This window comes from Diuraphis noxia, unplaced genomic scaffold, assembly GCF_037042655.1.
Source record: "Diuraphis noxia isolate RWA-SAM2 unplaced genomic scaffold, SU_Dnox_SAM2 contig0004, whole genome shotgun sequence".
Lineage (NCBI taxonomy): Eukaryota > Metazoa > Arthropoda > Insecta > Hemiptera > Aphididae > Diuraphis > Diuraphis noxia.
This window is the reverse complement of record NW_028301714.1, coordinates 7,495,656-7,513,384: the sequence shown is the minus strand read 5'-3', so window position 1 is coordinate 7,513,384 and position 17,729 is coordinate 7,495,656. Positions and strand designations below refer to the sequence as shown.

Here is a 17,729-nt window from a genome sequence, read left to right as displayed (position 1 = left end):
ATAATGTTATATATAGTTTTGTCCTCTGGAACCAAAACCGGTTAAATGATTTACAACCGGTCTGATTTACAACTATTTATAAGACATTATATCCTTTTAAATGATCATAATTTAATTTATTATTTAACAGTGTTTTTATTCTGCACTTATATCATGACTTATAACACCAAATCAAAAAAAAAAATGTATTGCTTATAATAACGTAAATCTTTAAAACTGGAGGGAATTGTAAGGTTATAAAATATGTATCAATGGGTTTTTCTAATTTTTCTAATCTAGTAAATAAACGTTTATAAAAGGTTGCTTCTTCCCATGTCACCACATTGGCGTTTCAGACACATCGAGGGCTATAATATCTACAATATACTTTAGTATGACCATACTCTTGAGAATTTTGATATTGACTTTATGGCCCTAAATGTGTGGGGTTCTTCATTGTCTTTAATTTTAGTGTGGTGCTATAAGGATTCAGGTTGAGAAATTTTGTTTGAGTTATCTGCCGGCTCTATGTTGACAACAAAAAATAACAAGAGAATCCTCAAATGTATAAATATATATTAAGTTGGTTATTAGTTTATTACTAATTATACAAAATACAGAAAGATAATGTTGAATTTTACTTTTGATATGAATCATATTATTATTTATTACCGTGATTAACAGAACACTTCTGCATTTGTCAACATCACCGTACTGAACGTTAATGATTGGGATCCAAGATTCCGATACCCACAATACGAGTTTTATGTGCCAGATATCTCTTTATCTCAACTACTACCGGGCACGGTGATCGGTAAAGTGGAAGCTGCAGATGGTGATCGTGGCGATCGTGTTACCTTGGCATTGAGAGGACCGGAATCTAGGTATAATCAATACGTAACATTATTTTATCATACTATAACTAGTAACTAGCAAACCTAATGGCTAATACTTACGTAATGGTCTAGTCCATATCAAAAATAACAAATGTAATAATTTTTATAAAATTTAAGCTGATTAACGTTTGTTCATATTTTAGAATGTTTGCTATTGAAGATTCGGGAGACATTGTACTAGGCGATTTATCAGATCTTAATACTTCCACGGCACATCTAGTTGCCATAGCTACAGACACTGGAATTCCTCCAAGACAAGTAGGTGCCCAATTTATATTATCTAATTCTTGTTTTATAATATTTTATATTTTTCATAGGCTTCGGTGCCCATCATTGTACATTTGCCGGACACGATTGTCAGATCTGCTGGTCGGACATCTGCTAACAGCTATACAGTATTCGTGATATTCGGAGTTATTTTGGGCGCCCTCAGCTTAGTTATAATAGCATTGATCGTTCATATTCAAAAAAAGTATTTGATTTAATTCAAAAAACATTTATTCAATACTCATTTATCACTTAATCAATATTTTAGTAAACGACCGAAACTTGGCACTGCGACAAATTTCGACGTGCGCACTAAGTTTGAAGGATTTAAACGTACCAATCCAATATATGACGAAAAACGTTTAGTTGGGGTCGGCACCAAAATGCAAAATCCTTTATTCAATCCAAAAGAAGACTCTGCTGATCCTTTATACACTGCGACAGTTAAAAGTTTGTATATTTTTAACTATACATAATAGCGCGTATGATCTGAAATTTAAATAATAAAACACCAGAGTATAAGGAAAATGTTCATCTAACTATTTGATTGATTTTTTAAAAATTATAATAATAATAAATGGGTTTTTGAATAAAAAAAGTTTGTTTTTTGTTCAGATAATTTATTTTACTATAAAATTATTTGATCATTTATTTATTCGATTACTTAATTATATTTAAAAATTGCCTGGTCGAACAATTATACAAAATAAACTTAAATAAAATTGTAGGTATTTATATGATCATTTACGCAAAAATATATTCGAATATTTCTCTACTTTCTAAAATACAATTTTATTATAACATCAAACACATTCATATTTTTCATGTAAAATGTGAATTATTGGTATGCTTTATTAATATAATGTAATAATAACTTACTGTTTCCATAATTTTTATAATTTTACAATAGCAACCAGAATGTTTCCTGGAACAACTAATGGAAATGGTCGAACTAAAATGGGTGCAGTACAGCAAACACTTCCTCGATCTAGGCACAAGTTCCCTGCACCGGCTCCACCACAAGTCCCCAGAGGTGGTGGAGGCGGTGGCCGATCTCCCGCCGGTTCTTCGACCACAACAACCACAGCCACACCAAGCCCAGTGAGCAGATTTTCCAGAATGCCTCATTGGCCCACCGAGGCTATCCCTAAACGTGTTAAGAAACTCAGCTGGGATGATCGTAATTCGTGTGCCCACATGACGGTAAGTAAAATAAATTAAAATTAGATGCATATTGTTTCGCTACGGTATTTATTTGAGGGGCAATAAAATTTAGGCAATTTCTAATCTCGTCATTGCCACCATAGGCGTACGCAGAATTTATTCGCAAGAGATGCCACCATATTTCAACTTTAAAAAAAAAAAAATTTTCAAAAAAAAATATTATACATAACTACAAAACTCTATGTTACGTTACGTTGTGATAAAAATTTTGATAATATTGATAGTTTTCACTATTAAAAGTAAAAACATAAAACAAGCTAACTGAGCAGACTGCAGGAGATGCCATGGCATACCCGGCATCCCCCCTGTACAGTGGCGTAGCCAGGATTTTTTTTAGGGGGGGGTTTTAATAACAGAATACATTTTACCACGACCAAATGATTGTATTCCTATATTATAAACATTATATTTTTGATATAAATACGGCTGAGGGGGAGGGTTATAACACCCAAAACCCCCCCCTGGCTACGCCACTGCCCCTGTACATGCCTATGATTGCCACCCAGAATCTGTGTTAGTTGCAAATGATTATTAGTGTGAGTGAAATTAAATGCAGAAATCTCTCTCGAATGCGCATACGCATGTCAATAACTTGATAACCATATAAATTTCACTACACGAATTTTACAACAACGAATAAGTATGTTTTGACAAAATTAAAGTTAGTTAAGATAGTAGGCAAAATCTGTTTAGCGCGGGACAACTTTTCTCCCTAAATATTTATAATAGAATTTTCAAAATTTCACAACGCATAGGTAAGAACTTTATCTGTGTCGTAGCGTCGTTATTTTTTTGATAGCACAAACCAATAATTTTAAGTAATTTAATGAAAAAATAAAAAATAAATGCATTTTCTTAAGCTTATAACTTTAATTATATTTATGTTATCAAAAAAAAATAACGACGCTACGACAGATAAAGTTCTTACCTATGCGTTGTGGAATTTTGGTAATTCTACAATAAATACAAAGGGAGTAAAGTTGTCCCGCGCTAAACAGATTTTGCTATGTTATACACTTGTAATACGGAGACAACACAATATGCGGGTGTGGCGTCCTCTTAACGTTGTCTGATTTTGATTCTAAAATATATTTGAATTCAGCAGAAAAATGTCTATAGATCATACGAAACATATTCCTTTTTTGATATTAATTTTAATTTTAATTATGATTCAAAAAGTTCATGTTTTCAATTAAAATTCACAATAATATAAAATTTAATTTTTACAAAGTGCTTCATCGTAGGATCAATTTTCTTAGGAGTTTAAATTTTTTCAGAATCAAAATCGGATCAGCGTTAAATAACTTTAATTTTGTCGATACTTTAGGTCTTTTCAGCTAAAATTGACGGCAGTAGCGATGCCCCTTAAAGTAAAAATTTAGAAATACATTTTAACTATAAATTATATAAGGTAATAGATAAATTATACTTGAAAAACTCGTGAGAATTGTCTGAACAATATGAGGTTAGTGATGGTTAACCATACGTATGTTGAGTCATAAATTGATGCTATACTGTGAATAAATTTAAAAAAATGATTTCTAAACTTTAAGTAAAATATCTACATAGATGAAATTTAGATCTATGAAACTTTATGGTTAGGTACTTATGAATGATAAATTAAAATTTTAAAATATATTCCCTATTCAAACATATTATTAAACATTGTTTAGTCTTGGGATTTCATTATTATACTTACAATTATTGTAAATATAATTATTACGCCCTTGGCTTACTAAAAATTAAAAACATTTTTTACTATTATTCAAACCATACAATTATTTTATGCATAATTTATAAATATTACTGTTATATTAGTTCCTATAATAACAATAATATTATAGGTATTTAAAATTATTTGTTTAATACCTATCAATGGGTTTACCCGCCGTTGTCCATTTCTAATAATGTAAAAGTAATTTATTTATTTTACATTTATAGAATACATATAAATAGGTACATGCAAAACTTTAGTATATAAGTGATTCTCTAGACTCTGTCATTACATATTAACTTCTGAAAAACTTGAAAAAATAAACTAAAGATCGCTGATAATTATTCTGCTAACTATCATACATTTTTGTATTAGCTTAAAAATTGAGGTCAAACATGAAAGCCTCCTTAGCGTCTATTACAATTATTATCGTTACTCTGTTCTTAATAAAATTATGTTTCAGGATAATTTTCTTGATTAACATTTTATTACAAAAATTAGAATATATTTTATGGTTAATAGCATTTAACATAAAATAAATTAATGAAGTTATCAAAGCATATCGAATTCATTAACTAAATAGGTATATATTTTATTTTATTGTACTACTTCAACCACTGCAGTTCTTTGTTCTAAATTATTGAGTTCGAAAACAGTCAAAACACTTAAACTGCTAATCTAAAAGCAATATAGAAAGTTAAGTTCGAGATGACAATTTATACGTGACAGTTTGGTTTATATAAGTAAGTAGTTATCTATACTGACTACACTATTATAGTCAATGAAGGAAACGAGAAGTTTCCGAATGAAATTAAAAAGTAAAATATTTTTCACGATTAAGTTTGTTTAACCATTTATTATACGTAGCATAATTACAAGTTTGGTGATGTGAATTCAATCAACCTAGGTATTACTTAAATATTATAATATAATGGTAAAGGTGAAACTTAACTAAAATATTTTGTGATTTACGACACGCAGTGTACAATCATGTGCATAATGTTTTTAGATAGGTACCTAATTTTAAATTGCTTAAAAAACTGAAATTATACGCTTATATTTTTTTTTAGAAAATGTGTAGTACCTAAACGTTTTATTATTATTATTATTATTATTGAATTTGAGTATAATATAATATAATGTACATTTTAACTTTTATTTTAAATTTACCGATATTATAAATAATAGGTGTTTGATACTTATTCCATATTATTATCTATTATAATTATTATAATTTATAATCACTCTAATGTATGTTAACTGTGTACCTGCCAATTAATAAAAATGGCAAATAACACTATTATTCGTGATATTAAGTATTAACACACAGTCTTTTTGAATTTTTATAAGATATATTTAATATCTACGATATTTTTACGCATATCATTGAGAAAAGTTAGTCTGCTGTTATATGCTTAAAAAATTTAAAAAACTAACGATCTATTAAACATTCTTGTTGAGTAGTATACATACAGTATAGGTGTACTATATAAGCCTGGGAATAAACGAGTTAATGAGTTAAAAATATAAAGTTAAGAGAATTTTAATTTTTTAACTCAACTTTTTTAAATTTGATTTTCATTAACTATTGTCTATTAGGTACTTATTAACTTGACTGATTTTTATTTATATCAAGTTAATGAATAATGAATTACTATTAATCAAATTTAATTCACGTTAATTCATTAATACATAATTAAATAATAAATATAATAGGTACAATCATTGTTTATGATGTATTTTCATAAAGTTTACTTTTGTAATGATTTAAACTATAATAAATCATATTACTGGCTATTTAAATTTGAAATATAAGTAAATATATAACAACATTTTAACTTCTATCATAACTAAGTTAAAAAAAATTAGGATAACCGTTAACTTTAAACTTTTTAAAATATTTTATATTAACTCATAGGCACGAATAATGTTTGAGATTTGAGGTAGGGCTGAAGCTCTTGTTTATATTAGACACTTATAATGTGCAGGAGTATATGAAGTTTAGGAGGAGCTTAGCCTCCCAGATCCTTCTTAGGCCCCTTATATGCGCATGTGTATTAACTGAAATCGGTTAAAAATTATCATCAACTTTCCTAGGCTTGGATGTGTATGCTAATCAATAATTATATTGTATTACTATTAATTATTATTTAATTATTTTTTTTATTTTAATCATGACATCTAATTAATTGTTTTGTGTTTTATTGTTTAGCGTGAAATCGATCCAAGTGTCAGTGTGACTCCAGTAGAAGAAACGAGAAGAGAAGACAATTTAACCGTTTATTTTTAGAATATTTCGGTCATACGAAATTAAATTAAAATCTTAAGTATGTGATAAGATCAAAATTATAACATAAGTTATTCATATATTATTAAATTTATACTTAGATAGATACGTCATAAAACGTGTATATAAATAAATAATTAATTTCTCTTTTTATCATGTTAAATGTAGTCATATAGATATATGATGATATGTTAAGTATAGCTCTTATACATAATATATATATATTTATAAACATATAATTGTATAGAAATAATCATGTAGATTTTTAATTTCCTTTTGTAATTATTTTAACTTTATTTCTTTAAAATTTGTGTCTCATATACGGACTGAATTATATAAAATATCTACTACCTATATTTTATATGTTTATTAAACATCTACAATTGCTGTTCAATAAATAAGAATACAAAAAAAGTTATTAAAATTGTTGCATCTGACGTAGGGCTATGTTTACAATTCACTGGAGTTGATAATAATATTATGTATACATTCCTCATTGTGTATTTGAGTATTTTTGTCATATTATGCGTGGGCAGTGGAATGAGCACATGTCACAAAGGCAGCAGTTAGCAGGATGTAATTTCTGCACTTGAATGGATTGAATAGATTTGTGAGGGCTGAAAAGGTCCAGCAGTTTAAGCTGGCCTATGACCGTATAATGTTCAATAAAAAATAAGATTGTTATCCAAAGAGTGTATTAAATTACCAAGCTAATCTTTTCTGTATTTAGATAGGTCTATATTTAGAGAGATTCCACCCAGTGATCTTCAGTCTTTGTCTATTACACGCGAGATATAATAATTCTTTCTTTGCCAAATATACCAATTGGTAGCGATAAGAAATCTAAAATCACATTTAACTTTGTAACCAAGTCTACTTGAAATCGATTTTACCATATTTTATATTAACCCCCATATTCCTGAAAACGTTATATTAAAAAAGTGAATTCAATAAAAAATTGTCATCTTTCAATTTTTGGAGTTAAAATCAAATTTAAAAAAATAGGTAAGTGTTTGTCACTCTACTGTCTACTGTATAGTAGGTTACAAATGGGTTATTGCAATGGTTGGTATTAAATTTGAATTCAATGATATAATACAAATAATACCATATAAACCTAGGATATTTATTGTTTTTTTTTTTTTTTTTAATGTAGGTACTTATAAAATAAATTCCAAATTAATCAATTCAGATTCATTATATATCCAACTCCCTTAGTCATTCATAGTATATACAATATATTATAAAAAATTAATATATGTAATTTTAACGACTTAACTATTACAATAAGAATATGAAGTATACCCTAGAAATTTTAAGTACCAACAGATAATATTTTTAAATTACAACAATATACATATATGTAACTAAAAATATTATTCTTGGTTAATTATTATAATTATTATAATTACATCCAAGATTCAACTCAAACAACTATAAACAAAAACTGTATATAGTTTGGATTTATTTATTACAGAATTAAATACTTTAAGTAAAACCTTGTTTTAAATTTTTAATCCTCAGCTATGAAAGTTGAATGTGTTAACAAATTTTAAACAACTAAATAATTTGTAAATTTTCAATTTAATAAATTGTTTAATAAAAAAAACATGCCTATGTACTTAATAACATACGTACTAGGTATTTAAAATATTTTCGAAATTATATTATATCGAGTTATGGAGAGTCTTATATTACATTTTTAAACTTTTTTACCCAATGAATAAAATTTTATTAACATTTATAATTATAGGTTGGTCCATGTACTGCAATAAAAATACAGCAAGTACACTAATATTAATTTTATTATCACCGTTTCCCCTAGATCATGTATAATAATAATATATATATATATATATATATATATATATACTTGCAGTTTGTATAAAAAAATTAAAAATAGGCCGGTAAAATTTTCGCTGCACCTGACTTGAAACTCTGAGCACTCCTATGTCCTATGATTTATTTAATTGTATATGATTTAATAGTCTATACCTGCTGTTTATATAGTATGTCTGTGTAAAAGACAATAGACAAATAATTTTACTAATTTTCCAATGACATATTATAAGATATATGTTGTTGACATTGTAGCCATTATTGACTATTGTTCATCTGCACAATTTTTTGAACACAATTTTTGAACCGTTGGAGTTTAAAATCAGTGTGTTAAAAATAATATATAGGTATTAAGTAAGTACCTAGGTACCATAAATAATTTTAACATAATAAATAATCTAACCTGTAATATAGCTTAATATGGACTTAAAGTGTATAACGCTCATTATATTTTTAGAGCTTAATGATAGCATATTATAAACAATATAATAATGTTTGGAATTATTCGAATTTTTTTTTATCATTTATAAATTGCAAAGCTAATTCTATGTACCCGAGGTACCTATACTAAGTATTAATATTGTTGCTATCGGATAACCTAACCTAACGCACAAATACGGAATAAGTTATATAAGTATAAGCATATGCTTATGACGTCGATGTTCTACATTTAATCGCGTGACTATATTATCGAATAAAATGTTTTCGATGTTCTATGTTTTAAGTAACTCATAAATTCTCGAAAATCCATAACACTTGATTAAATTGGTTTTAAAAAACTTTAGTATACAAAACTGTGAAACTTTTAAATATATTAAAGTTAGAATAACGAAAATGGTATGGAAGTATTTTTAAAGTATAATAATTAAATAATGTCATATTAGATATAGGTGCATAAAATGATATTATTTAAATTTTGTCGAAAAAAGTGAATGTAGATTCCAAATATTTTTTTTTAGTTTACTGAATAATATCTACTATTGTATGTTATTTAAATCTCTGATTAATTCTATATAAACGACATTATGTTTTATCAATAAACTCTCTATAAAATATATAATTGCTAATAGGTTATAGGTACCTATAGGCTATAATAGATCGTTTTCCGCATGTGGTTCAATAATAATAGCCATAACGACTCAATGGCTATAACTATATGCATGTTCTGCTGTTTTGTTCTTAATGCAAAACTATTTTTATTGAAGCATTTGGTTTATGCATATTGCTTAATAATTGATTATATACATATTTTTAAATGTCTAAATAATATTATAATATACTGTATATGCTATAAATTATAATACATTTATTTTCGTAATAATGCGTAGATATTCTGTTTGAAATTATTTTAAAATATAAATAAATAAAATGTTTATTAATTATTTAAAAGAAATTCGTACCTCCGAAAAACAGAAGAAAAAATGAAAATAAAATGTGTGAAATATCTTTGACGTGTACGTACAGATTACAGATAAAATATTAAACTAAATATAGGTATACATAAATACATAATAATATAGTTACCACCTAAATATTTGCTGTATTGCATATACATATACACCTACTTTGGACTTTAAACTCGAGACCTAGTTACATTTTATCTATACATGTATACAATAAGCTGATATAGGTAATAGATATGTAAATTTGTAAGTATCAAACTATTAGGTACAATATAACACGTCATACGAAAAAAAATCAATTTTTAAACACGAACAGCGCAAGAACAAAAAGAAACAAAAGAAATTTATAACTATGTAAATAAAGTATAATTACGTCGTTTCGATATGAATATGGTTGATACGACTATATACAAGTAACCTCATTATACTTTACCATATAATTTAGTCTTGGAATAATAAATTTTATTCCGTAGTTTTCATCGGATATCATGCTAAAATGTTATTTTATCGCAGCGCTAATATTTTCTATATTTCACCGAAAGGTTTTGCTTTTTTATAAATCCTTTAAATACCTACCTAGCTGAACATTGAATTTCTGCAGTTTTGTTCTGTTGCTTTATGATTTACGTTTAAACTGCAGTAAGGTCCCGCTCATTGAGATGTCGAAATAAACCATCACCATGATGAAGTCATTGACATATTATATGCTCTATCAGCAAAATATAGAAGATTGGTCTTGTTATAATACGATTTACATGTTTTTACATTTAAATTTGTATATAATATTTTATTGTGAAATCTGATAATAGAAGGATAATTTTAAATTGGAAATAATTCAATAAAGACATTCAATTGGACTTAAGAAAAAATGTATTCATTGTAATCAATAAGCAATTACTGCATATTTATAATATTATATATATATATATATATACCAGTAGGTAAATAGTAAATATATTTAGATATTTATAATCCACCCTTCCACCCCCTCTGTTAATGTAGGCTAGATCCGCGACTGCTGCTGGGACATATTAGATGACAGGTATTAACGTAAATAAATTATATAAATACTATTTTAAAGCAATCCGTATACCCAAATTATTCATGTATATCTTGAATTGGACGCATTCGAAGTTTTAATGATTTAAAAAAAATATACATAGGTACTGAAAATATCATAATTTTAAATTCTGAACGGTGCGATGAATGTATTTGTTTGTATAATGATGAGTTTTTTTTATATGTTTGATATTCAACTTTAGGGATAGAAATTGGATCTAGTCGGTACTTTTGAGAATTAACATTTTGAATTTAACACGTCCATTAGAGTGACTCAAGACCAACTCAGCAGCAGAGGTGCAGAGCGGTACTCACTTGCCTACCTTTCTTTTGTATACCGTCGAGTAATAATGGTAAAAATAGTTATCTTTTCGTAATATATTCTTATTTCTTAGACATGCATATTGCATAATAATTAATATTAATATAATATTTATTATTTACGTACCTACCTACTTTGTTTTTATTAATTGCTATCTGTAAGATTTCCAATCAATGTTAATGGTTGTAAGCTGTTAATTCCTGAATACGATATTTTTATTAAGTAAAACACAAAAGCGTCGACAGAGAAAAATCATAACTTATAAGGTATGCAATCAACCCGTTGTATTATTCCACTCAGAATCATTAAATGTTATTAAATTCATGTCTGTGGACTGGCTCCTAAACATTTTATATACCAGATACCAGATGGAGGTACCATTATCTTATACGATACCGCTGACGAAAACCTAACCACTTAGGTAGAAAATGTATTAGGTAGGTAGGTACTTAGGTATAAATTTATACATAGATAGGAATAATTGCTAGGTGTTTGCTTAATTTATCAATTTTTCTGAAGTCATAATAATATTTCAACTTCATTCAATTCATATTTAGTAACGTTTTTAATTTTATTCTGTACTTTTGTACCACCTTCTGATTAATAGTCATATCATTGATTTTAATATCAATGGTTATAATTTATTACCTATGATGCTCACCCAATTGACGACAGTCAATTTTTATCGTTTATATTTTCAACTAAAAATTAAAATGCTGTACAAAATTATTGGTTCGAGCGGAGTCCAACGTAATCATTTATCGCTTTCGACGAGTGTCACTCATGCAGTCATGCCGCGGCCGCGCAGCGCGCAGGTCACACTGGTCTTGTCTATAACGCGTTATCAACTCGGACGTTGGATCAAAACAATAACAATACTATCATATTATCGCCATGATTTAACACTGTTGAACGAATCGAAATCCGAACTCCAAAGTAGTAATAATAATAATAATAGTAAGAAATTCAATTATATTATTCAACCAGTGTATTCAACAGACTTCGGAATTAGACTATCGGAGTTGTTGTTGACTATCACCACGGCCACCGAGGCGCCGAGTGCAGACTGCCGACACTAGTACACTACGATCCACAGTCGGGCCAGTCGGCCAATTCGTTTGTCTCGTGTTTGACGTAAACTTCTTTCTGGTTCTAGTCATCCTAGACTAGGATTTTTATACCTACGTTGTATCAAACAAATTGACAGGACCATGGCGAAGAAGTTGTTGGGATTGACTGCTGGACTCGCCAAGTCTACATGTTTGGCTCGTAACCGCAATTGTAAGTCTATAATATTGTGTCATAAAATGTGTAAATCAAATTTCACGTGTTTTAATCTGAAGGTAGCATAAATATTAAATTTAATTTAAATCGGTCTTACAAATGAACTATTGACTATATAGAACATATGGGTTTGCAAAGAGTACCTATATTTTATCTAGTAGGTATATAATTTCAACGTGCCTAGTTTTTAATAGCTGTGGTGTTGAGATGATCACTATACATGTTTCAAACATTTTTGTATTAGTAAATAATTAATTAGGTACACTTAAAATAATCATATATGATTGGTGAATCAGAGTTTTAAAATTAAGATATTATATAGGCACTATGATCCGATTATGTATTTGGTAAATTTGTTATTTACCTAGTATATTTGTAATTTGTATTTAACTAATAAAATAGTAAGTAGTAATAACTGATTGCGTTGTTCAGTAAGATGTGTAAATTGAAGTTAAATCATACATTTTTATTACCTATTCATTGTGGCCGAATTATTTATTTATCCAATTTTTACATTTATAATTATAATAAGGAAAATATTTTTAAATCATTCCAAAAATCATTAGAATTCCGCATTTACTTGCTTACCTATTGTAATGTTATTGATGCAAAAATAAAATGTTTTTAAATTTTTGTTACAACATTTAGAATATTGGTTATAGTAATTTATTCATACAAGTTATCATTATTATATAATTAAATGTTACAATAGATTTTTGGAATTGTTTAAATATTATAATTATTGTTTTAAGCTTAGAAAATTATTGTTTTACTAATGATGGCTCCCGGAAATTAAATGTTATACCTATATAGATATTTATCAAAAGTTACAAAGTGTACATTATATCTTTACTGTGGAAAAAAAATAGGTCATAATTTGTTGTTTGGCTAATGATATAGTCAGTATACACACATCAATAGACACTTGCAATTATCTAACTTAGGTACATTATAATATTATGTAATTATAATGATTAGGTAATAAGTACTTCACATTATATTGTGTATTTTTGTGAACTATAATAGCTAATTATATTGGCAATATTGCATATCTAATTTCAAATTAAGAAAGTGCATTATTATTTTTAGCAGCTTTTAAGAAGACGCTACACCTGATTGCATTGTCTCAATCTAACAAATTTAAATGGATTATTCAGAATTTACAATTTACTATATTATGTGCATGTAAGATGGAGTAAACAAAGCATGTGATGTCCTCTTAAAATTATATAAACAATTTTGAAAAATTTCCAAGAATAACTTATGACTAAAAAAGCAAAAATAATCGTTATTTTAAAAGAATTAAAATTTTCTAATAGACATTATAGTATTACCTATGTAAATCATAAAAGTACTAAATTATGTTACATTTTTTATCAATTGAATGGAATTAGTTTCTTCTAACCTTATCAAATAATATAAGACTTAAAAACAAAGATAGGTAGTAATGAAGTGTGTACATGTAATTGATTGGTTTTTGTATTTTATTTTAGATGTTACAGCTTCAACAAGGATCTTGGCTAAAAATCCCATAGTTGAAATGGATGGTGACGAAATGACTAGAATTATGTGGGAAAAAATAAAAGAAACACTAATTTTTCCTTATATCAAAGTTTGTTTTATAATCATTTATCTGTCTTAAATATTTTATAATTCATTTTATCTTATAGTTAGATTGCTTGTACTATGATCTTGGTCTACCCCATAGAGATGCAACTGATGATCAAGTAACTATAGATGCTGCAGAAGCTACATTAAAACATAATGTGGGCATTAAATGTGCAACAATAACGCCAGACGAAGCTCGTGTTGAAGGTATAAAAACGCTTAATATTGTAATTAAACTTTATAAAACTATTGATTAATTAAGTACTTGTATTTTATAGAATTTAAATTGAAAAAAATGTGGCTCAGTCCTAATGGCACAATTCGTAATATTCTTGGCGGAACAGTTTTTAGAGAACCAATTATATGTAAGACTATTCCTAGACTGGTCCCTGGTTGGACCAAACCTATTGTTATTGGTAGACATGCACATGGTGATCAATACAAAGCTACTGATTACATAGTTAATAGGCCGGGCCAAGTAAGTAATTAGGTACTAATTTGAACTATTGGCTATCTCCTAATATGTGATACATACAATGTCATATACCAATTGCATTTTGGTTTACAGTTAAAATAATATTAAGTATGACTTAATAGATTAAAATGAAAATTATTTAATTATTATTGATAACTGCTGATTCTGACTGCATACTAAGAGTTAGCTGGACTATTTGTGGTAAAACACAATAATAATGAGTATGATTATTTTTGATTGTTTAGTTGGAATTAGTTTTTACTGATCACAAAGGACAAGTAGAAAAGCTTAAGGTGTTTGATTTCAAATCCCCTGGTGTTGCAATGGCCATGTATAATTTGGATGACTCAATAGCTTCATTTGCTCACTCCAGTTTTCAAGTTTGTTTAAGCAAATAATTATACATACATTTTGTCAATTATTTTTAATTATAATTATTTATTTGTATTATAAAATGTTTATAAAAAGGTGGCTTTGTTGAAAAAATGGCCGCTTTATTTATCTACAAAAAATACCATTCTCAAAAAATATGATGGAAGATTTAAAGACATTTTCCAAGATATTTTTGAAAAGTAAGTTTGATATGGTGTGCCTTATTTTATGAATTGAATTGTAATTTAACTATTATAACCAGAAACTACAAGTCTCAATTTAAAGAAGCTAATATTTGGTATGAACATCGTTTGATTGATGACATGGTAGCTCAAGCATTAAAAGGGGATGGCGGTTTTGTATGGGCATGCAAAAACTATGATGGAGATGTCATGTCTGATATTATTGCTCAGGGATATGGTTTGTAGAAATAGATTTTGTGTTAATTTAGTTTTAATTATTTAATTAGTATGCTATCACAGTTTATTAAATTTATTTATTTATTTCTAGGTTCTTTGGGCCTTATGACATCAGTTCTCGTTTGCCCTGATGGTAAGACATTAGAATCTGAAGCTGCTCACGGAACAGTCACTAGACATTACAGGTAATAATATATAATATATATTATTAAAATTATATTCAGCATGTTAAGCTGAATATAATTCAATATATTATGTAGATTAATAAGTAATATATTATTTGCAGACAACATCAAGAAGGAAAACTAACGTCAACAAATCCCATTGCTTCAATTTATGCTTGGACTCGTGGTCTTAAACACAGGGCAAAGCTTGATAACACTCCTGAACTTACTAAGTAAATTTCATAAACATTGGTTGTTTTAACATATAGATTAACACTAATTTGATCATAATATCATATAGATTTTGTAATATATTGGAAGAAGCTTGTGTAGAAAGTGTTGATGCTGGTCATATGACTAAAGATCTCGCAGCATGTATTCATGGTTTAAAAAATGTTAAAGAAGGAATGTATTTGAATACTAATGAGTATTTGGATAGCGTGAAAGAACATTTGGACATTAAATTGAAACCGTAAGGATAATTAATTGAGAGACAATACAGTTAAATGTATATCAAATTATTACAATATATTTAGAGCATACATTCTGATTTTAATTTAAATTGTTGATACATGCACCTTAAATAATTGCATTTGTTAGAAATTAAATATTTTTAATTTTAGCATATAATATATTATTAAAATCTTCTAAAATTCACTTTTTAACCCCATTATTTGTTCCTGTATACAGGGATACAAAAAAACTGTTTGCATCGATTGGTGCAGTTTGACAAGTCTAACCTTTCGCTGCAATTACGATTTATTATTTTACCATACAATATACATACTTTTTATACTTAATATTATAATATATATATATATTTGAATAAGTTGCTATTTATATTTTAATGATTGCACTTTTTTTATTAAATTTGCACATAATAAATAAAAATTGAAAATTCATATCTTATTTTCTGCTTTTGTAATTTATGATAGTAGGTACTCAACATTGCATTTAGATTTTTATTTAGTATATTGTGCTTTCCTATGGTCAAACCTACATGTCTTTACTTACATAAAACATATATTAATCACAAACCATATTTGTGGAATAAAAATGAATATATTACATAAACAATTTAGTTAACATTTAAATTTAAAAATTTTACTATTGAAATTTTATTTACATTCAACTACTAAAATTTGTCAAATATGTTTTTGTATAAATATCTTGCTTTTTAGTCTCTAATTTTTAATTACTCTAGATAATTTACATGAGACAAAAAGCTCTTTCTTTGCAGATAACTTCAATAGCACTTCATCATCTACTCTCTAGTGCACAGTTACATTTTTCAGACATGACCAATGAAATAAATGCTTTATATTTTTAGCATGTGCTTCTAATATCAACCATTGTTATGTTAAAATTTCAAATTTGTATGCTGCTAAATGATTCATTGTTGTTAGTTACGTTATTCTATTGAAAATAATATGTTTGTTACTATTATTAATAATAGTTTAGGTAATTTATTTGAATGCTCAAGATTAATTCTTCTATATAAGAAAAATATATTGTCAGTATTTATAAATAATGCCTTGCTTAAATAATACAATATATATTTTTATATCTACGAACCTTTGTATGGGGAATATATCCTGTGAAAATTGTATTTTTTTTTTTTTATAAAGATTGTTTAGCCTGGTGTCACTAACACAGTATGTTAATGAGTAATTCAATTCACAGAAATATTTATTTTTATACTGTCAAAATTTACTTTTTATGAATTTAAGTTATCATAAAATTATTGTTTGTATTGTTATTTGATGAAAAATATATATATTTATTTATTTATTGATAATTTATGTTTATCCCATTTGCATATTCTGTGACAAATTTTAAGCTCATATAGATATATACACACCTAGTAACTAATATGTTTTAGACAATGTGAAACGCGTACAAAATTGGGATTTATGTATAATTTAATACATATTTATTACAATTATGAGTATCTTCTAAGAATTAATTAAAATACTAATAACAATTCTCACTTTGTGTCTTACAAATTAAATTATTTGATTCATACATTATTTTCTTTAAGAAATTATTCACACTAAAAAGTTAATTAAACGTTTGTTACTTATACAATGATGTATTAACTTGAATCAAATAAAAGCTACTTTTAAAAATCATTATTTGTGTAATTTAAATTAAAACATCTCATATAAAAATATAATATATTTAATATTATAGTAAAGAATCTTTATGTGAATTTTTTGTAAACAAAATAGTTATTAATTTGTGACTTAAAAAAAAAAACAGCCAAATGATTATATTAAGTTAATTTCCTAGACATCCATTAAACACATATCATGGTAATGAATAACAATGGATTGCATATCTTAACAACACACGGCTAATATTCAATTGCATTTCCTATTTTGACACAGTCAATTACCAATACCTATAAAATTAAA

At 26.9% G+C, this 17,729-nt stretch overlaps 2 protein-coding genes across 5 annotated transcripts in view; both read left to right on the top strand.

Annotated features, from left to right (window-relative positions):
- The window catches only part of Cad96Cb (protocadherin Fat 4-like Cad96Ca), a 66,170-nt gene extending 59,534 nt beyond the window's left edge, over nucleotides 1–6,636 (top strand). For all 3 annotated transcript variants that reach the window (XM_015514978.2, XM_015514977.2, XM_089227671.1), the window contains 6 exons: nucleotides 664–863; nucleotides 1,019–1,133; nucleotides 1,193–1,347; nucleotides 1,411–1,592; nucleotides 2,053–2,345; nucleotides 6,293–6,636. In XM_015514978.2, coding sequence (XP_015370464.2) covers nucleotides 664–863; nucleotides 1,019–1,133; nucleotides 1,193–1,347; nucleotides 1,411–1,592; nucleotides 2,053–2,345; nucleotides 6,293–6,370 — 1,023 coding nt within the window. In that variant the 3' untranslated portion in view covers nucleotides 6,371–6,636. The remainder of the gene's footprint in view (nucleotides 1–663; nucleotides 864–1,018; nucleotides 1,134–1,192; nucleotides 1,348–1,410; nucleotides 1,593–2,052; nucleotides 2,346–6,292) is intronic.
- Nucleotides 6,637–11,898: 5,262 nt separating this feature from the next.
- LOC107166349 (isocitrate dehydrogenase [NADP] cytoplasmic-like) lies at nucleotides 11,899–17,110 on the top strand. 2 transcript variants are annotated; one of them, XM_089227672.1, is made up of 11 exons: nucleotides 11,899–12,271; nucleotides 13,768–13,886; nucleotides 13,945–14,089; nucleotides 14,161–14,360; nucleotides 14,603–14,737; nucleotides 14,826–14,929; nucleotides 14,992–15,149; nucleotides 15,240–15,333; nucleotides 15,435–15,545; nucleotides 15,614–15,784; nucleotides 16,003–17,110. In XM_089227672.1, the coding sequence occupies exons 1-11, from the start codon at nucleotides 12,202–12,204 to the stop codon at nucleotides 16,040–16,042; spliced, it is 1,347 nt and encodes a 448-aa protein (XP_089083798.1). In that variant the 5' UTR covers nucleotides 11,899–12,201; the 3' UTR covers nucleotides 16,043–17,110. The 2 variants fall into 2 exon arrangements, with proteins under 2 accessions (XP_089083798.1, XP_089083799.1); XM_089227673.1 differs by having other exon boundaries at nucleotides 11,900–12,271; nucleotides 16,553–17,110.
- Nucleotides 17,111–17,729: the final 619 nt, after the last annotated feature.

What these genes read in the sequence shown, in the direction of transcription:
- LOC107166349 (XM_089227672.1), top strand. Translation starts at nt 12,202, where the DNA reads ATGGCGAAGAAGTTGTTGGGATTGACTGCTGGACTCGCCAAGTCTACA. An exon ending in TAATTTTTCCTTATATCAAA is followed by an intron (nt 13,887 to 13,944) that starts GTTTGTTTTATA and finishes TTTATCTTATAG; the next exon opens with TTAGATTGCTTGTACTATGA. An exon ending in ACAGTCACTAGACATTACAG is followed by an intron (nt 15,334 to 15,434) that starts GTAATAATATAT and finishes TATTATTTGCAG; the next exon opens with ACAACATCAAGAAGGAAAAC.